The 21528-nt window shown below is 45.6% G+C and overlaps 1 protein-coding gene across 1 annotated transcript; it reads left to right on the forward strand.

Annotated features, from left to right (window-relative positions):
- Window positions 1-3810: 3810 nt before the first annotated feature.
- TMEM64 (transmembrane protein 64) lies at window positions 3811-19473 on the forward strand. Its single transcript, XM_066378762.1, has 3 exons — window positions 3811-4652; window positions 12735-12890; window positions 17387-19473. The coding sequence occupies exons 1-3, from the start codon at window positions 4392-4394 to the stop codon at window positions 17573-17575; spliced, it is 606 nt and encodes a 201-aa protein (XP_066234859.1). The 5' UTR covers window positions 3811-4391; the 3' UTR covers window positions 17576-19473.
- Window positions 19474-21528: the final 2055 nt, after the last annotated feature.

The raw sequence follows: 21528 nt of genomic DNA on the forward strand, positions 1-21528 counted from the left end.
ACTTTAAATCCTCTGGAATGAGCAGGATATAAATAAGTGCACACTCATCTTTCAACATCCAGCTCAGATATCGCCACTGCTGCAAAACTTAAAACCTTCTCTGACTCCCAGATAGTCAGTGATTCCTTCCTCTGAGCTGTCAGAGCATGCCGCAGGCGTGCTACGCTGCTCATGCCTCATACAGCAACATGGATCCTTGAGGCACAGTCTCCCCTTAGTGTGTGTCCTTTACACTGCTAGGATCATGGATGTACTCAGTGATTATGGAGTAGGTAACAGTCTTATTTTGTGGCTGAGAAAACAAGCCTGTCTACTCCTCCTGTTCTTTTTCTTTTTTTTAACTCCTTTCTATTAACTGAAGACGAATCCTTTTTCCTGGGGAGGTGCCCCTCTTTTTCCTATTTAACCAAGAACACAGATCTGAGCAGGAACAGCATGAGCGGTGAGGGGAAAATGTCAGTAAGAGGGGTCCTATAAGCCTGGGATCAGCATGGAGTGTGCCTTTCCCCCTAACACCCAGTGAATGATACAAGCAGTCTTGACATAAATCCAAATTTTAAAAAAACGTTCTCTAATCATATACTTTCTTTTAGTCTTAGTTTATGAGAACAGTTGAAAAGCCGTAAGTACATTCTTAAGAATGTTGAACAACATAAAATTCTGTATACATGTGCCTAAAAAGAAGGGATTTGTTCTGCAGAAATAATAGTATCAGTTTGTCATTGGCATAGAATAGGTGAATTTTACTTTTTCTTACTTTCTAAACAGAAATTTAAGGGAGGCATCCTATACTAATTTTTCTGCTAATATCCTGTATGGTGTTAACTGGTGTGGCAGCTAGACTGAGCACACCAACCTATGCAGTAACAGAATTACAATCACAGCAATGTCTGGAATGTTCATCCACTATCAGTTTTCTGGGGTAGACTATTTTTTTTTTTTTTTTTTTTTTCATTTTTCTGAAGCTGGAAACAGGGAGAGACAGTCAGACAGACTCCCGCATGCGCCCGACCGGGATCCACCCGGCACGCCCACCAGGGGCGACGCTCTGCCCACCAGGGGGCGATACTCTGCCCATCCTGGGCGTCGCCATGCTGCGACCAGAGCCACTCTAGCGCCTGAGGCAGAGGCCACAGAGCCATCCCCAGCGCCCGGGCCATCTTTGCTCCAATGGAGCCTTGGCTGCGGGAGGGGAAGAGAGAGACAGAGAGGAAAGCGCGGCGGAGGGGTGGAGAAGCAAATGGGCGCTTCTCTTGTGTGCCCTGGCCGGGAATCGAACCCGGGTCCTCCGCACGCTAGGCCGACGCTCTACCGCTGAGCCAACCGGCCAGGGCTCACTATCAGTTTTCTAACTGAACCCTGAAATACTATTTTCTATAGAACTGAAACTACTGGAAACACAAATCTTTTGACAATTCTGACCTGGAAATTCTATTTGTAGTCAGGCTATAATTTTCCATAATGAGCTAAACAATTACTTAGCTGATAACAGTGGTGCCTCCTGTTTCCTCTAGTCCTTAAATGCTACCTCCATCAAGACCAACTTCTTCTGGGTCAAAGATGTAGAGAAGAGCAGTGAATGAGGAGAGGAAGGTTGGAGATGTGTCCAGGAAGGTATGTGCTTAGAAAGGATAGGCAGGCACGTGAACACAATGATGGCAGGCCAAGGCTGCATGAGATTAGAGCACTTCCCCCCACAACCAACGCTGGGCAGAAAGGGCTGCAGGAGCTTGGCTGGACTCACGATTAGCTCAGGGTATTGAGAAAGATTTCAGTTCTACGTGTCTAGTTTCATACAATCCAGGGACAGAACTAAGAGCATGTTCTGGAAATGGCCTCCCTGTAGGAATCATTTATCATGTGAGCCCCTGCCATCAAATCTCTTGGTACCACTCTGATGCACCCATCTCATGTGCTTTGTAATGAAGTAATCGTTTCCTTCTCCACAATTGATTGTCACTTCCATTTGTAAAATGTAACTCACAATTCTGTAAAAAATAAATTGTAATGAGACAAGATTGGAAAGGTCCCACTACAATTTGTGTTGCCCTGACCAGAGCTCCCAGTTCAGGAGAGTGAGATGGTGTCTTGTGCAGGGGTGGCTCCATTTGGATCAGGGTGAGCACCTGACATAGGAACAAAGAGGCGGCTTGGGAGCCCAGACTAGGCTTAGAGCAAAAGGCTCCTGCAACTGAACTGCCCTACCAAATGTGGATGAGAGGGTAAAAAGAGGATTAATTATCAGTAGGTAGTGTGAGAACAGACCAGAGAGGTAAAGAACAGAGATACAATGGGGAAAAACATGAGAATAGCTTGCCTTTCGAGGTGCCAAGGTTCCCAAGAGCTACTCATATTCCCATGAATAGTCCTGCTGTACCCATTACCCAAGGTGATATCTGGGTCTCTCTTGCATGCAAAATAGTCTCATGAGCACACTGGTCCCCAAATCTTTATCCTTCTCTTATTCACATCAGTCAGAAGTGACAAAGACCTGCTCTGGTGACAAATAAACCCTCACATCTCAGTTGCTTGAAACAGCCAAGTTTTACTTCTCACTCACTTTAAAGATGGAGGGGACTCATTCAGCATCATCCCCCCCTCCAAGACCCAGCCTGATAAGGCAGTGCTGTGATGAAGAGTGTGTTCTGGAAGGTTGTGCAGCAGCAACTGACTGCTGTGCTCACAATTCATGGTCAGAGCATGTCCACCGGAGGCCCTCTACACCTGACTTAGAACAGGACATGGGTGGCACACCTACCACCAGGACTTCCACTGCTGCCTCCACACCAGTGTCACACTCCCCAGGACATGCCGCACGCTCACTCCTATCCACATTTAAAACACGTACTAAAATGCTGTTGGCGACCTCACTGGACAGTTCACGGCTCACATGAAGTGAACTCTGCACCTGTCCCATAAACTGTGTCCCCAGTACCTACCTGGAATAAGAAAGCCAAGTGTTACGTTTTCTTTTTTTATTAAATGTATTGGGGCGACACTGGTTAGTAAAATTACATACATTTCAGATGTACAAGTCTATAATACATTATCTGTATGTTGTATGGTGTGTTCACCACTCAAGTCAAGTGTCCCTCCATCACCATCTTACCCCTCATACCCTCTTCTACCTCCCCCACGCCCCTTTTCCTCTGGTAGTCACATGCTGTTGTGTCCACGAGTTTTTCTGTAACCCCATCACCTTTTTATTCGCAGCCCCGCACCCGTTCCCCCTGACCAGGTGTGACGTCTGCCTCCTGGCCCCTCCCTCCCTATGTCCTATCAGTCGCCCCCGGCAGATGCTCTGTCTTCTTGGTTTGTAGCTTCTTGGTCTCCCGTGTGGTCCTCCCGCCTGCGTGACGACCCTAGGAACTATGATGCTTCATTCGCGCAACACACGGCGTCTCCGCGGTGCGGCCCTGACTAGCGCTGTACTTACAGCGCCCCGCCAGACTTCGGGTTGGAAGGTCAAGGGGAGCGCAGAGGCCCGTGTCTCAGTGCCCGACTCCGCAGGCTCGGGGGTCGGTAGGTCACCGCCCAGGTGGCAGTGACCTGAAACCCGCGCGGGACCTCGCCATCTGGGCAGCTAAGCGCCTAGTGAGTTCTCTTCGCAGCACACCGCGTGTCCCAGAGAGAGATGTGACCGCGGGGTCACGGGGTTACGCAGTGACACCCACAGTGACTAGAGCCGGTCCCCAAACCTGCGCCCTGCGGCACGGCGACGCTGTGCGCCACGAGGGGCGGTGCCGTGCGTCACATAGGCGGTGCTGTGCGCCACAAGGGGTGGGGCTAGAGAGCAGCTCCAGCACCGAGCGCCCGATGGCCCGCCCCTGCCCGGAAATGGGCGGGCTCGCCCCTCAGGGTCTGGAGTTTTTCACTCTCGGCGGGACAGTCCCCTCGCTCGACCTTCGCCCGTCGCCGGGTCCCTCCGGGGTCTGCCCGGCCTAAGCGGACGCGCGCCATGGGGGGTCGCCGCCTCACGGGCTCCGCGGCGGCGAGACTAGCTGGCTGAGGGCCGCGCGCGCGGACTCAGAACTGCCGGGCCCTGCGGAGGGCGGGCGCGGGGACCCCGGGGCCGCCTCCCGCTCGGCGCGGGTCTGGGCGCCCGGCCCGCCCGCGGCCCCAGAACTGCCGGCTGAGGGCGCGGCCCCCGCGGGCGGCTCGGGGGCGGCGGCGCGGCGGGCAGCGTGGCCGAGTTGGGGCGCGCGCGCTGCGGCTGCCGGGGCCTGGCGCTGGGCTGCGTACTTGCCGCGCTGGGCCTGGCCTCGCTGGCGCTGGCCCGCCGCTGGCTGCAGCACCTGCTGCTCTGGGCCGAGGGCCTGCCGCCGCCGCTGGGCCTGCTGCTCTTTGTGCTGGGCTTTGTGGCAGTGTCGTTCCCCTGCGCCTGGGGCTACATGGTGCTCAGCGTGGCCGCCGGCTACCTGTACGGCTTCATGCTGGGAATGGCGCTCGTGGCGGCAGGCGTCCTGTTCGGCACCGGCGTCGCGCACGTGGTGTGCCGGCGGCTGCTGGCGGCGCGCGTGGCCGACCGGGTGCGGGGCAGCGAGCGGCTGAGCGCGGTTGTCCGCGTGGTGGAGGGCGCCGGCGGCCTCAAAGTGGTGGCGCTGGCCAGGCTAACCCCCATCCCTTTCGGGCTGCAGAACGCGGTGTTCTCGGTGAGTGGCGTCCCCGGCCCCGCTCCGTCACTGTGCCGAGCGGTGGGACGGCCGGCAGGGTGCTGCTGCCTGTGGCCAGTGCCTGCGAGAGGCAACCGCGGCAGGAGTTGCAGGGACACCCTGTCGGCCTGGGCCGGGTCGGGCCTCCGTGGGAGGTCTGGCAGAGCAAGAATGCCCCCCTTTTCGCATGAGTCTGATTCATACAGAACAGCCCTTGTCACTGTGAGTGCAGATGAATGGAAATGTTCCTTTGACATCGCTAGTAGCGTCGCGACAGCTGGGGAGGAACAGCTGCATTCTTAAGTCGCCGACATCAGTTTGAGTCCAGTGTTTAATGACAGTGGGACCGTCAGCTGCACACTCTACAATCTTAAGTTTCCTACTTGAAATAGCCCTTTTCTTCGTCCCGTAATTTGTTTTAATACAGTGTAGAGATGAACACCCTCCTGCTTGAAATTATCGAGTGACTGGACTGGGCCCCCAGTGAGCATGTTTTTTCCCTGTGCACACCCCCAGGCTTTTTGCCCTGGACGTGCTGCTGTTGCACTTCGATTCCTGCAGCTAGCCTGCACCTTCCTGCAGCTAAAGGGTTGTAGAAACCCGGCTCCTGAGAAGACGTTCCAGGGCCAGAAAGGACTACTCTGCACACACCTGGTGACTTGGGAACACAGTACTAAGCTATCTGCTGGTGCTTTCCTTTTGCTCAAGTGAAGGGGTTGAACTAGATTACTGAGTTCCCCAAATTAAGTGATTCTACAGAGTTCCTAGAGATTTTTGGGCCCTCAGCCCTGCAGCTAGACTTAAGAAACTATGGAAGTAAAGAGACAGCATTCAAAACCAAATGCATGCATGCATTTTATATTGTTAGTGATTCTGACACACTTGTTTAGAAAAATAACTCATTTTTAATCAAGAAACTTTCTCATTTTGTATTAAGAGTAATTCTAAACAGCTTACCTCTTTGGGACAAAATGAAGATAACTTCCTTTTCTTTTGAAAACCCTTTGCAAATCTTGTTGCTGATAACCAGCAGCCTCAATGATTGTAGACTGAGTTTTGGTGGAGCCCTGGAGGTAGATAAGGGGTTATCTCTAGCATCTCAGCCTTAAATTTTCCCCTTTCGCAACCTCCTACAGTAGAAAGTATAAATGTGAACTTTCACCACGCTCTGGTAATAACAGATCAAGTGTCCTAAGACTTTGAACCACAATTGGGACTGAGGAAGCTGAATAGTTTCATTGTTTGCTGAGTGCTCCTGTAGTTGTATCTTTGTCATCTTTGTAACTTTCTTGTCTACCTACTATGTGCCTGCTTTACTGGGTTCTTTCATTGACTGCTCTAACCTTTACACCAGCCGTGCAGAAAGTGATTAAGTGTATCCTGTAACATGTATCCTGTTGTCTGACCATGAGAAGCACCAGGCTGGTGTCCTGAGTGCTGCACTCAGATTGTTGACCTTGGTCAAGCTGCTTATGCTTTCTGTAGTCCAGTTTCTTATTTGTAAAGTGGGGAAAGTAGTGGTACCTATTCCATAGGATTACTGAGAAGATTACATCAGGTAAGTGCATGCAACAGAGCCTGGCTTAACAAACATGCACATCTGGGCCTTAGTCACCATTACTGTTGTTACCCAAGGTCACCTAGCTAGTAAATAAGTGATGGCTTCAAACTTTGTACTATAGTCCGATGATAGGATCTCAACCATGGTTCTGTTTCTTCATTCTGGGCATATAGTAAGGAATAATTACTCATTACATATTTATTAATTAAAAATAAGGGGTTTTTGATAATGTCTCTTTAACGTAAGTGAATAAGATGTTGTACTTTGTGAAAATTAAGGCAGTTATGTAGTTGAAACTGAGCTTGACCAGGGACAACTTTCAGTTTGGTGTTGTGAGGTCAAGAAAAAAAAGAAAGAATGTTTTGAAATAGGTATTATTGGCACAATTTTACAGAGGAAGAAATGGAGGCTCAGTTGTGCAGGAGCTTGTTCAGGGTAAGCCACCTCCCCTGTAGCAGAGCTGAGGTGTGAGCCCACGATTGGCTAGTTAGGTGCATCGGACTGTAAAATTCTTCCTCGGCACAGAGAGCGTTGTGGAGCCATTGGATGTGGTCTTCGTCTTGCCCATGTCCCTTATTCAACCTGATGGTTTACTGAATTCACCCAGGGTCTGAGAGTAAAAACTGCAATTTCCCTTCTGACTTGAGACCTTTACTCCACCCCCCACCCTGTCCTCTCCTACTCTTGTGTCTGCCCACCGTGCCCTCCTTTCCAGGCATATTGCTCGTTGTCTTCCCTTCTTCCTGTGTTTTAAATTATCCTGCCTCCCCCCCCCCCCCCCCATTCTACTTAAAACTCATTTTCTCAATGCCCACGAATAAGGAAATGTATCTGGGCTTACCTCAAGGAGGACTGAAGTATAGTGGTCTGAGAGGCATAGGCTGGACACAGACAGCCCTGGTGATGTCCACTGAGTGAGGGTTAGCAAGGACAGCCAAGGTGAAGGTGGTGTCTTCCCTGGCACTGGTCAGCACTGATAACTCAGCAGTCCTGTGGTGGTGCTGGTGGCCTCACACTGACAGCCACTTGGGAAACTAAATAGAAAATAACTATGTAACACTTCAAGGAATCCGTTTTGAGATCATAAGAAATATAACTTCCCATGTTCGTATTTAAAATTTTTCCCTCTTAGACATGCACCCATTCGTCTACTGGGAAATAGTTGAAGCTTTCCACCTTTGTTTTCTAGGAGCCTTGTTTCTGTAGGGATTACTGTCCCCAGGTGTGATCTTGGTACTCCCCTGCAGGAAACCCTGACGTGGGTTTTCTTGTCCCCTCAGGACAAAATCCAAACTTTTATAATTTACTTTCCAGCCTCCCAGCCATTCCAAAACAAAAAGTGCCCTTGGATGTATTTAATCCTCTGCACTCCAAAAGGTAAACAAGGCAATTCTGAATCAATTGAACATGCCTAGTCCATACCCTTGCCACTTCAGATTCCCCTCTGTATCAGTTGCTGGAAAAGGAAACTGGTTCAATAAGAAAGGAGAGTTGGTGGGATATAGGAGCTTATGGAATCATAAAAGAATCAAGTTCTGTAGAAGGAAATTGTTGATAAAGTAGGAAATTGGAAACATTCACAAGAATAATGTCTTAATCTGTATTTAGTAAGCATTAAATTATTCTTGTAAGGTCTCCTTTAAGATGTCCTTTTGGAGACATCTGGACTTTGACAGTTTAAAGTTATCACCTGTGAAATGTCACCTTTAATTCAAAAAATATTACATGATCATTTGTTGCTATAGGTAACAGTATTTACATCAGTGCTTGCGGCTTCCAGAAGGGTTTGATTTTGTTGTTCTCATTCCCCAGGAGATCCTAAACATCATTCTGTCTCTTTTTCATGTTGGTTTTAGAAAAACTTAAACGTCAAGACGTTGGTAGGTTCTAGCCCTTAAATCCACATGGAAAATTTTTTTTTAATTATTGTTAAATCTTTGAAACCTAAAATAAATTCAAATTAAAAACATAGACCATAGTATAAGAGAGCCCGTTATTTTTGTGTATACTGTGTCACAGTTTGCAGAACAGAAATTCCGTACACGAAATCCCTTCATCAGCATCAGCAATCCTTCAAGGGGGTGCCAGTGAAGGGGAGGCGAGTTCTGTAGGGGACATGTCACACAGTTGAAATCAGGCTTGGTTCTAACATTTACTGTGACATCTTAAGTTATTTATAGTTACGCTTTTGAGCCAAGGTTTCTGTTGTAAAACATGGTCTAATTCCTGTGTGTAGCTCTGATGAAATACAGAGTTTGCTCATCACAGACTATTATCTCCATCATGTGCATTCCCAAACGAGAACATTGGCACTCAGAGGCTTTTTTAAAAATTTAACAAATATTTATAGTGCACTTACTAAGTGCTAGCACCCTGTTCTTCTAACATGCATGTTATTTAACGCTCACATCAACGCTAATCCTCACGAACAGGTAAGGCAGTCGAGGCACAGAGTGTGTATTCAGTAGCTGGAGAGCCCACGGCTGGTAGACGGGAGAGTCGTGAACTCCCCGGTCCTGCTGGTCTGAGAGCTGGGTTTTGCAGAGACCTGGTTCCGTTGTCATGTGGGCTTACAGTTCATAAACCTGTGTCTCTAGCCTGTTATATTGTAGTAACACATATATGGATGTCTCACTACACTTCCTAGATTTAAAAGGAAAGTCTTTAAAAGCAGAGAGGTCTTTTTAAAATTTTAACAGTGTTTTGTTTTTTCTGTCTACAAAGTCTTCATTTTGAAAAGTATAAGTTATCTTTACTTGAAGAGAACAGTCATTAACACTAGCATTTATTTTTCTAGTCTTTGCATTTATTAATTGCTTTTCTTATATAATGTTATGAGTAAATGTTATAAATGACCTTTGTGACCTCCCATAGTGAGCATGTTGTCATTAGGTGCGCTGCAAGACTCAGCTCACACAGAGCCCTGGCTTTCAGTCTTTGTGTCTGTCTGCATAGATGGGGCCATATGCACAGATGGCATTGATTTTTGTTGAATGAGTAAAAATTATAAACCTATAATTTGTCATACTCTACAAAGAAGATCTTTTTAACTATTCAGAGAAATTTCATTACATTTAGACCCGTGTGTTCCAACTCTGTAATCTTTGTACAACAACAGGGTGGTTAACTCACAGACCGGCAGTTACTAACCACTGATTTAGACTATGGACTGATTCTTTGCATTCTGACATTTTGTCACTTAAATATTTACTTTAAAGATAACTTCTAATCATGTAATGTTTTATTACTAACTGTAATATAATATTAGGAGATTCATTTTTGTGTATTTTATATATTTGACATGTTTATTCTAAAGAAAGATCTTTATTCCTGTAAGTGCTCTAGACTGACAGGAACCTTCCTAACACTTAGCCCCATTCACGCCATTCCTTAACTAGATCCCCGCCAGTGTCACCCTGAGGCCCCCCAGGCCCATCCATGTAGCTGTCTGGTCTTTGTTGTAGAGGAACCTGTGCACGTGCTCTAGAAACAGCCCAGACCACACTCCAGTGTCCAGTATGGCCTGTGCTTTCCTGCCCGGTGTCCTCTTCCTGTTCATTCTCTTCCTAGAGATGCCACCTTCCTCGTGCCTGCCTGGCAGATCAGATGTAGCTTTCAGAGTTGTCCCAATGCCTTGTCCACAAGGTTGCCCCTGGTCCCGTTCCTGCAGCCAGTATTAGTCCTGTTCACTTTTTAGTGCTCTGCACACCCAGCGCCCCCTCTGGTTTCTGAGTGCACTGATATGTGTCATGTCTGACCCGTCAGGGCAGGTGAGCTGTATCTCACTTCCTGTCTCTGTAGGTGCCTACTGAGATCTTGGTGGAACAGAAGCCAGGTCAGGAATTGTTCAAGGGGCTGTGAACTTCCTTCCAAACCTGCATGCTGCCTCTAGTTAATCATCAGTGAGCGTGGTTGAATGTAGCTGTGCTGAAAGAATGACTGTAGTGCAAGGGGAACTATAGGTTACTCTGTCAAAGTCCTGGGCCTTCCACTTACTAGTGATACCGGGGTGGATGAAAGAGTTATTCTCAAAGTTAACAGCATTAGCAACAACCATATAAAATGCTTAGAAATCAGTGAACAACATGCATGATATATATGAATAAAACTAAACTTCAGTAAAAGGTTCTGAGAAAGTATGGAAATACTTTGGATAAGAATGCTGAATATTCTGGAGATTTCAGCTCTATCCAGACTAATTTATAAATTTACTTCAATCTCATAAAATTGACTGATTTTTTTTGAATGACAGAGTATTCCTAAAATTTATCTGTGAGAATAAACAGGAAAGCATAGCTATGAAAATTTTAAAAATGAGAGAAATAAAGAGGTTTGGAAGATAGTAAATTATTAAATATTAACTGATAGTCTGTACAAGATTTAAGATATCAGTGGACCATATTAGATCCCAAATAGACCCTTTATATCCAGTTATTCATTTTGAATATTAATAGGTTATATTATTAGAATTTATTAATAGCATTACTTGTGGAATATTAATATTCCACAAGTAATGCTAGGAATATTAGTTACTGGGGAAGGGGAGGAATAGACTATATCCTCTCCTGTATATTTTCATGTTTAAGCCAAAAAAATTAATAGAATAAGTGGTAAATGTTACAAAGGAAAATACAATCATAAAAGAAATATAGTAAAGACACTGGGATCTATCTAAAGAAACTTTCAGAGACTAGAAGCAGTGGAAACACCAGAGGGAAAGATTGAAGACATTTGATTACAGAAAGATGTAGGAACAACTTGTATGTCAAAACATGGACTTAAAACATGATGCTACAGAGGAATATACTGGCCACATTTAACAGTCAAAAGGTTGCAAATGAATATCACTATAAATTAAAATAGTACAGATTAAACAATGATGAAATACTTTTAGTCCTGTCAAACTTGGAAAGGTTGAAATTTCATACTTATAGAGTTGATCTGATATATGGACACTAATATTACTGCTAGGATTGTAAATCACTGTAGACGTTTTACGGAAGAATTTTTACAGTTAATCCAGTAATGCCACTCTTAGTGATTTATCTTAAAAAAAAAAAAAAAAAAGGAAATGTACTGTGTATGAGTCATTTATTGTTGTGTAACAGATTCCTCCAAACCAGGGTGGCTTCCAGGGTAAACATCATCTCAGAGTTCTTGTGAGTCGAGCATCTCTGTGCTGTATGAATGGTGACTCTGACTAGGTCAAGGTAGTGCCCAGGGCTGCCATCATCTAGCTCAGTGGTCCCCAACCCCCGGGCCGCGGACCGGTATGGGTCCATGGGCCATTTGGTACTGGTCCGCAGAGAAAGAATGAATAGCTTACATTATTTCCATTTTATTTATATTTAAGCCTGAACGATGTTTTATTTTTTAAAAAATGACCAGATTCCTTCTGTTATATCCATCTAAGACTCACTCTTGACGCTTGTCTCGGTCACGTGATACATTTATCCGTCCCACCCTAAAGGCCAGTCCGTGAAAATATTTTCTGACATTAAACCGGTCCGTGGCCCAAAAGAGGTTGGGGACTACTGATCTAGCTTGACCGAGGCAGAGTTTGCCTCTGGGCAAGCCTCAGGTCTCTGCCCCTGCCAGCTGAAGACATCAGTTCCTGGCCTGTGGGCCTCCCCAAGGAGCAACTGATTACAGGGCAGCTTGCCTACTACAGGGAGAGTGAGAAGTTCTAGTTTTTTGTAACCCAATCTTGAAAGTGATGTTTTGTCACTTCTGTTGTGATCTGTGCTCAGAGTAAGCGCAGGGAAGAATCACACAGGTGTGAGGACTGCGAGATGGGTTTTGCGGAATAGTTGAGACACTGCCTCCTCTTCTGGTTAGTGTAGTGAAGTTACTGTACACAGGTTTCAATTATTGTTTCTTAAAATTTATAATGGCAAAAAAGACAAAGTAGTCATTCAAATGTTTCACAACAGAATGGTTAAACTGAGCTGCATCTGCACAGTGGCAGTGTGATTGCATAATGATAAATTCTGCCTTTTCTGCATGTCAGTCATGTGCTAGGCATTTGCTAGATACTGTACAGATAATTTCTGATCCTAAGCCCTCTAGGGTGGTGGTTATTACCCTCATTTTACAGACGAAACACTGATGCCCACTGATGCTCAGAGACAGGGCACTGATGGGTCAGCACTGGAGGCCATTCCAGGGTCCGCAAGGGCCTTAAGTGTGCTTGTTAGGGCTGGTGACACAAGGAAGACTTTACAGAGTGGTCCATGTGTGCACATTTATGTAAGAAATGTAAGAAAAGACAGTCATGAGTGCTATCTTTCAATGGTAGAGTGATAGAATATTAAAAAATTTTTAACTTTATTTCATTCTAAATCTACATGGTGTACATGTTTTCCCTTCATAATTGTCTTTAAAAATCAGGTCCTTGTAAAATATTTCAGCTCCCTCCTCTCCAGAGAAAAAATCACTACCAAGACTTGTGCACACAGGTTTATGTGAAATTGGAAGTTTCCTCAGTACTGAGTCGTTCTACTCTCTCTCCTCTGGTCTAGATGACAGATCTGTCCCTACCCAACTATCTGATGGCATCTTCGGTCGGGCTGCTCCCGACCCAGCTCCTGAATTCTTACCTGGGTACCACTCTGCGGACAATGGAAGATGTCATCGCAGAACAGACTGTTAGTGGATATTTTGTGTTTTGTTTACAGGTGAGTTTAAAGCCAGTGGTTGTATTTTTTTTTCTCTTATGGCATTGCTGATTCAATCTAACATTTTACTGAAAATAAGAGGATTTTTCTTTTTGCATCTTTTAAAAAAAATTATACTTAATACTTTATTTTGACAACACTTGCATTTCTCATTCCTGAGACTCACTGAAATATAAAATCGCCGTCAGTTTTGATAAGTAAGTGAGGACAATGAGGATGAAGACAGCAGTGGACTTTTACCTAGTCTTTACGTGCCACGTGTTTAAGCTCACGTGACTCCCCCAGAACCCTGGGAAGTCTGCACCTCTGTCATCTCAGGCCCACCGTGGACGTCTCTTCCCAACTCTTCCCCCTGTGACGTCGCATGGGCAGCTTGAAATTAGCCATGGCAGAAACACTGGCTCCAAGGGAAACTCAGGGCACATGCTGATCCCCAGTGGGCAGCCCCGTAGGTCCTAGTTTGTGTCAGGCATAGCTGCAGGGGGGGCAGGGCCAAAGCACAGGCCATCTGTGCTCACGCCCACTGCACTTTAGTCTGCTGAGCAGGAAATACTAGCAACACGACCGGCTCAGTTGTTGGTCCTGTGCTTATTTAATTCACACTGCTCTTGACCATGTGGTATCCTGTTCGTGGCATTGTTCTCGAGCTTGTGAGCTGCTGTGGGTCGTACCGGTGGCTCGCTGATAGATAAAGCTGGAGAGACCTGTGTGCTCGTGCCGCGCAGGCTCAGGGAGCAGCAGGCCCAGCAGTGTTCCCAGTGAACCATAAAGAGTTCTCGGTAAAAGGGGAGTCACAAAAAACTAATGTTTTTGATATTTGTGGAGTCAGGTGTTTTTCCTTTACTATTTTTTCTTCAGAGTTCTCTATATCTATTTTAGATAACCTGAATCTTGGTTTATAGTTTTTATTATGGTTGATTTTTATTAATGCTAATCAATTATTACATTTTCTGTGCATTATATCTATAGTTTATTTAGAGGTACTATAAGATTTGCATGTACACCTCATTCTCAGATTTTTTTTTTTTTTGGTATAAATTTAAGCACATTTTGTTTTTCTAGTTTCCTGAAAATGAGTAATCCATTTGAGACCTCTTCTCTTCCTTACATATGTCTGAGTGGTTAGACGTCCTCGCGTGAGCAGCGCTCAGAGGTTTTCAATGTCTGGCTCTTCTTGTTCTGCGCATCTCAGTAACGACCTGCTGTGGTGGCTGTGGTCCCAGCAGGACAGGGCTCATGTGTCGCCAGTGGTGTCTTATCTCTGGGATCTGCTTTCCCGCTGATCTCTCACCTCTTTGCGTGAGCTGGCAAATTTAACCTTAGTATACAAAAGAGAGTGGGGGGGGGGGGGCAAATATTTCTTAATCCAGGCATTGCTGAAAATCAGCCGCCACCACAACCAAAAAAAATGAAGACATATTTATGCCTGGATCTGACCTATTAATGTCACATCAGCTGAACTTGTTTCTGAAAGGACAGGTTTAGCTTACAGAAGATGCATGGAGAGATGGAAAAAGGCAAAAGAAGTCACCGTGAAGGAACACCAGCACGGGAGACGAAGGGAGATCAGGTCACCGCTGGTGGAGTCGGGGTCCTCATGACTTCCTCACATTTGCTAGAAATGAGCCACAAATCTGCATTCGTTGAGAGCTTCCTCCAGAGTCCAGTGTCCATGAATTTGGACAGCAGCCCCCACAGCCTAAAGGGGCGCCAGCTGGGACCCCACATTGGGCCAGTCAGTCACTTGTCCATGCCATGTGTGTCTGCACCTGCCAGCCAGAGCCCCGACCCGGCAGGAGTCTCATCTCTGCTTTGCCCCTGCCCCTCTGGGGAAGTCGTACGACCAACAGATGGGGACGTCAGCTGGTCCTCACACCGCCATATTCCAGTGTTTTCTCAGCGACCCCTCCTCACCATTTCTACATCTCCCCTGCTTCCTTCCACTCTCCACACTCTTCTCAGTTAACAGAAAAGTCAGATCTTCACGTGGAAACCCCTCCGTCTCCATCTGAGAAATCTGCTAACCTCTGTGTTTTGCTCACTTTCCAGTTGGTGGAGAAGAGATCCTATCTTTCTGTGTAAGACTGGTCCTACCACCTGTGTTTGAGGCTTTTGTTTTAACATAGAAACTTTTAGAAGTAGTTTTTTCTATACTGCACTGGGCTCAAAGCCACATGTGGAGAGTTAGGACAGACCGCCAGGGTCCAGAGGGCACGTGGGGAGAATCCCACGTGGACGGAGCAGCTCACCAGGCTGGGGACTGAAAGGTTTGCCTGTGGGTCAAGAGCCGCCTTCCTGTGGCCTCGCCACATGCTCCCCAGAAGCTGTCACACTCCTGTCTCAGTCAGACTGTGGAACCAGGGCACCTTCCTTTAGCATCACTTCCCAGCCCATTGTCCAGAACCGTCTTCTCTATCCCTAAACCTGTGTCCTCAGGCCTGTATCTGCCTGTCTGCTCTTACTGTGAGCTCTCTGTCCTGCCACATGGCACTGTGTGGCTGCTGTGCAGGCATATGAGCCCTCACCGCACATTTCAGACCAGCTTCCTGCGCGCACATCCAGTGCACCCCCAACAGGGCTCAGCCCCTCACCCTGTAGACGTCCCTCCCCATTGCTTGCTTGCTTTATTTATTTATTTATTTATTTATTTGTTTATTTATTTATTTTTAAGTGAGAGGAGAGGAGATAGACTCTCAAACATGCCTCAACCAGGACCCCCATCTGGGGCCAATGTTGAATCAACCAAGCTATCCTCAGCGCCTGGGGCTGATGCTTGAATCAGTCAAGCCACTGGTTGCAGGAGGAGAAGAAGGGGAGAGGGAGGGGAGGAGGAGCAGATGGTCTCTTCTCACGTGTGTCCTGACTGGGAATTGAAACCCAGATATCCGCACGCTGGGCCTGTTGTTCTGACAGTAGCTCCAGCTCCAGATGCAGCCGCTCGGCACTGCCAAGGATCAGACTGAAGGTTTTCAATCATATGTCTTATGTTTTTAAGAATTAACATGTTAGAGGACAAACACAAGACTCGGAGGCTCACCTTTGAAATAATGTGCTTAGAATTGCATTGAGTGATGGTATTTTCATGATTGGGAGACTGACCAAGTTCCAAGTCTCCCCAACCTGCCTCACCCCCAGCAGCCACCTGCCTCCACCCCTCCGCCACCACTTTCAATGATTGGAGTTAGGACACTCTCCCCATAAAACGGGTATAATTAGGGTAGGCTTGATACAGCAGTGGTATGGCATAAGGTCATTTGTGGTTCAAGCAGCCTTGGACACATTACACAGCACCTGCTTCCCTCGTTTCTCTGAGAACATTTGCTGCAAGCTCCAGAGAACCAACTCACAAATGATTTCTCTAAACACCACTGAGAAGAGGCTGTTACGACATTCTGATGATGTGGGTGCTGACTTGTAGCACGGGGACCACAGCTTCCTGTTGAACAGAGAAACCAAAACCACATAGCTGAAGGGACTTCACGGAGATCACATCACTGCTGAGGGGCTAAACCAAACCAGTTCTGGGAACCGACTTCCCCTGTGACACTCCCTTGAGGATTCCTGTAACTGGTGTTTCCAACCCCATTGTGTTGTGTCTTTGTTCCTAAGTATAGACCAGGGATCCCCAAACTACGGCCTGCGGGCCACATGCAGCCCCCTGAGGCCATTTACCCGGCCCCCACCACACTTCTGGAAGGGGCACCTCTTTCATTGGTGGTCAGTGAGGGGAGTATAGGTCCCATTGAAATACTGGTCAGTTTGTTGATTTAAATTTACTTGTTCTTTATTTTAAATATTGTATTTGTTCCCATTTTGTTTTTTTACTTAAAATAAGATATGTGCAGTATTCATAGGGATTTGTTCATAGTTTTTTTTATAGTCCGGCCCTCCAACAGTCTGAGGGACAGTGAACTGGCCCCCTGTGTAAAAAGTTTGGGGACCCCTGGTATAGACAATTCCATATTCACAATCTTGTTAATTTTTGAAGTTCATTGGTATTTCAGTTTTCAAGTGGTTCTCAACATTTCTAATCTTGGCTACCAGGTATTTCATTTGCAGATGTTGGTGCTTCTGCGTGGCCCAGGAATACCTGTGGACTTTGTAGCTGTGCAGAGATGTAAGCTGTGTTATTGTCATCAGTGGAGTTCATCCAGCTGTTACCTCTGTTGTGCAAATTGTATTCTTTGAAGGATGCTTTTTAGTCCAAAGAGGCTTGACTGTTGTGGAGCAGACATGATTTATGTGGACTAGAAGGAGTGTATAACTGCCTTGTGTTCATCTGACACCATGTGATGTCTAGATTTTTACCCATACTCCCTTTAGAGATAGCCAAGGATGAAATAAATGACAACTCTCTGAACTACTTAAAAATCTTCCTGGAGCGTATTTGAGAAATATCCTTTTTGAAACATTTCTAAGTCAATATTTATTGGAGCTATTCCCCCCCCTTTTTTTCTCTGTTAAATATTAACTGGCATGTTTTATTTTGTTCACAGATTATTATAAGCATAGGCCTCATGTTTTATGTCATCCATCGAGCACAGTTGGAATTGAACGCGACCATTGTTGCCTGTGAAATGGGACTGAAAACCTCACTGGTGACAGGCATCCCGCCAAATACCAGTGGGTCGCCATACAACAAGCGGACCTTGGTGTTCCCTGGAGACGGAATCAACGTGGTGTGACCCCAGGGAAATGCATGGTCATCAAGAGCCCGGGGTGCCGTTTGAGGCGTGGCGTCCCGTCTTGTCGTGCTTCCCCCACACACACACAGGGCAGAGACAGTCCTGACTATACTACAGCACACACAGCTGACTGGTTTTTAAATTGCACAGCTTTTTCAAGAGGAGAATCACTTTCCAGAGTGTGAGTGTCCATGCAAACTCAATTTCAACTGCACCCTTAAAGGTCTGTTGGTCTGCACTTTAGTTTTGTTTTGTTTCTGGGTACTTATGAACAGAGAAATGGCCCAAGAATTTTTCTGGTTAGTCTTTATTTATAAAGCTACTTATAAAGAGCAGTAAAAGTGTGTGGTGTTAAGTGTGTAACATTACTGAGTGCCCTTGCTTTGGTCGTCTGTCCAGAAGGGATGAAGAGAGATTTCAGGTTTTGTTTTACTATGTTAGTGGGACCACTTTGCTTCCCTGTCTGTTTCTGGTTAAGAGACAGGCGTTGACCTTAGGTGGAGTGTAGTTCTTCAAGCTTCACATTGTTGCTGGCCGTGTATGCGATCACACAAGCTGGCATCCTGGTCATGGGACTGAAGTGCTCTTAGGACCCCTGTGTGTCCACCGAGCAGCGCACAGGTGGAGAAATGATCCCAGCACATCTCTTCACCCCCGTAGGTCCGTCATCAGGGCTGTCCCACGCAGTCCCACGCAAGCATGTCATTAAAGCACACTTTTTACTTTTATAGTCACCATTAGGTTTTGACATTTTCCTTTAAGATGGTGGGCTTACCATCATTGAAAATGCCTTATTTGATCAAGATGCTTTTTATACAAAACAAGCTTTAAAATCATATTTATAATTCCATTGAACTTCGTATGCATTTGTCCCCGTCGTCTGCAGCTTTAAAACTATAAACAGTTCGTTAACTTAATGCCTGACTCCCGATTAGGTTTGTGTGTTTTCAGTACTTGTTTTTCTCTGATGAGACTCAGGAATTCTGAAATGTCAGCTGTATTTTTTCGTAGCACTTATGGGTACAGCATCCAGTAATTTGGCACAGGACTTATATGACATATATCCATTTATCAACTTTATGTTTTTAATATAGTTTCGAATCTAAAGGTTAGTGGGTTTTTGTTTTTTACAACTGACATAGACATAAATGAAAGTTTAATTTTGTTTTTGGCAAGAAGATTTTAACTTAGCAACTTCCTGTTGCCTTTTCACAAGGGTGAAACCTTCGCCCCGATTTGCTAACATGCAAATTAATTCTTCGGAGGCATATTCTCCCAGTCTTAGGCTGAGGTGCATGTGATTTCAGTGTGTTAAGTCTTTGCTCTCGCAGCTGTGATATTTTCCTCCCCTTCACGATGCATCCGTCTTCTCACCTTTGAGCGACAGCGAGGTTCGCTCATGCCCACGGCCAGAACCTTGGCACAGGCTGCCCGCGCTGCTGTGCACGTCAGCCTCCTAAGCTGCCTTCTTCACTGGTAGAAAAGCATAGTGTTGGAATACTCTTATTCTTTATTGAATCTTAATTACTTGTTTAGTTCTTTTGGTTGTTTACTTAATTGTTTTACAGTGAACAGTACATTTGATTTATTCTTTTCTAACTCAACGATTTTTCCTGTGTTCCTTGTTTGTTGGTTAGTTTGTTAAAGGAACCATTGATTTAAGATCACTACTTCCCTACTTGTGTTCCACTTAATGTATTTTGAAGTGCATTATTTACTTAACATTTTGTAACTTGGATAATTTCACCAAACAGATAGATACCTTTTGGTAGTTTATAATGAGCTCTTCCAGTTGTTGCTTGTTACTTTAAATAAATATGTAAGGTAAAAGAGAAGCAATTTTTCTGTATTCTGTCAATTATCATTTTATAAATAAAATCATCAGTTTTTACTTAAAATAGTATGGATTTACTGTTTCTGAAATACAAAGGTAAAGCCACAGTGTTCCCTTCTCATGTCCAGCCTCAGAGTGAAGAGGTCCCTGCAGAGGCACCTTCGCTGGCCGGCCGTGCCGCTGGTTTCAGGTGGTCTTGGGGGCCATATGCCTGGCACAGAGCATTGCCCTGCCCAGCGGCCCCCACCTATGGCAGCAACACGTTTCTACAGGATTTTTCCCTGTTCCACACTGCCTCTGGTCACAGAGTGTAAAAATGCTTTAGATTTCTCGGACCATTCGAGTACAGTACAAAGTTGTTTTATGCACATTTTAAAAGCATACAATATACCTAATTTCTAAATCTGATAAAAAGTAAGTTCTGTTTTTAATCTGCTGGGCCTTTTCATAAGTTTTTCACACTTCCTGATTTACTGTTACTAATTCTGTTTAGTCTGACAATTGTGTTATGTGAGTTATTTCTGATGCACCTTTATAAAAACAGGTATACAATCTACAAAGTGCTTTCAGTGTCTACTTTCATTGGATCATCTGATTTGTGAAATAACTTGAAAGCTGTACTTTTGGTTTGTGAGAATAATAGAACCAAATCTGTCATTGGAAGGTGCATGTTGAGTTTATGTTCAGAAGTGACTGGGTTTCTTCAGAGCCATCGTCACCTCGTTTTATGTCTTTGTAACCAACTGCAAACCTTTCTCAGATGATTCCCCTGCAAGGGTCAAGTGTGAGGCTCAGAACATGGTTTCAGACTGGCTCTCCCCACATCAGAATGATGCGCACTATAACACAAGCAGGTGTTCAGACTGAACACTGGATTTCTGCACAGCGAATGTTTTAGGGTACAGTTTTCTTAGAGGTCATCTCTAGGCTGGGACAGTCTCCCTTGGAGGAGTCACCTGCCCCACAGGACATATACATCAGAAGTCCCAACAACCTCTCCCATTGGACATAAACCATCAGCTTGGCCTCACAAACAATTTATAACTTGGTTCTCCGGAATTGCAAATAATTCAAATGGCTGCAAACTATTCTCTAAGGATGCTATGATTTAACACATGGTTCTAAAGGTGACTCAGTCGAAGCTCGGGCTCATTGGAATTCCAGACCACCTGTGTGCCTGAGAAAATACAATGTGTTCGTAAAGTCATGGTGCACTTTTGACCGGTCACAGGAAAGCAACAAAAGGCAATAGAAATGTGAAATCTGCACCAAATAAAAGGAAAACTCTCCCAGTTTCATACCTATTCAGTGCAGTTTTATGTGTGCTCACGCACAGATTTTTCTAGGGCTCCTTAGGTAGCTATCCCGTATAGCTTCTACAGACTCGTCACTGACTGATGGCCTACCAGAACGGGGTTTCTCCACCAAACTGCCGGTTTCCTTCAACTGCTTATCCCACCGAGTAATGTTATTCCTATGTGGTGGTGCTTCGTTATAAATGCGCCAATATTTATATTGCACCTTGGTCACGGATTTGAATTTAGCGAGCCACAGAACACACTGAACTCTCCTCTGTACCGTCCACATCTTGACTGGCATGGCCGTGGGCTGCTCTGCTGTATACACGGTGTTACGTCATCATCTGCACATGCTGCCACATCATCCTACAGAAACTGGGAGGGTTTTCCTTTTTGGTGCAGATTTCACATTTCTATCGTCTTTTGTTGCTTTCCTGTGACCGGTCAAAAGTGCACCATGACTATACGGACACACTGTAGGTCATGTGTCCTTTCCCTTCTCTTTCCCCTTTCTGTCCTGTAAAGTGATGGAGAGAGGAACATGCCCCAGGGCAGGAAGGGAGCATGCTGACAACCAGCCCTTGAGGGTCTCGGTGACGGCAGGGACTCTGGACAGACGACTGTCTTATGCTCTCATGTGGGCTCCCAATCTTCAGCTTGTTTTTGAGAGTCATCCCCCCTTATCTGCTGGGACAAGTTCCATGCGGATGCCTGAAACTGCTACAGTACTAAGCCCTCTGCAGCAGGTTTTCTGCTGCACTCACACACCTGTGATACAGGTGATTTATACAGCAGGCACAGTCAGAGACTAACAATGACTA

Source organism: Saccopteryx leptura, chromosome 3 (assembly GCF_036850995.1).
Source record: "Saccopteryx leptura isolate mSacLep1 chromosome 3, mSacLep1_pri_phased_curated, whole genome shotgun sequence".
NCBI lineage: Eukaryota > Metazoa > Chordata > Mammalia > Chiroptera > Emballonuridae > Saccopteryx > Saccopteryx leptura.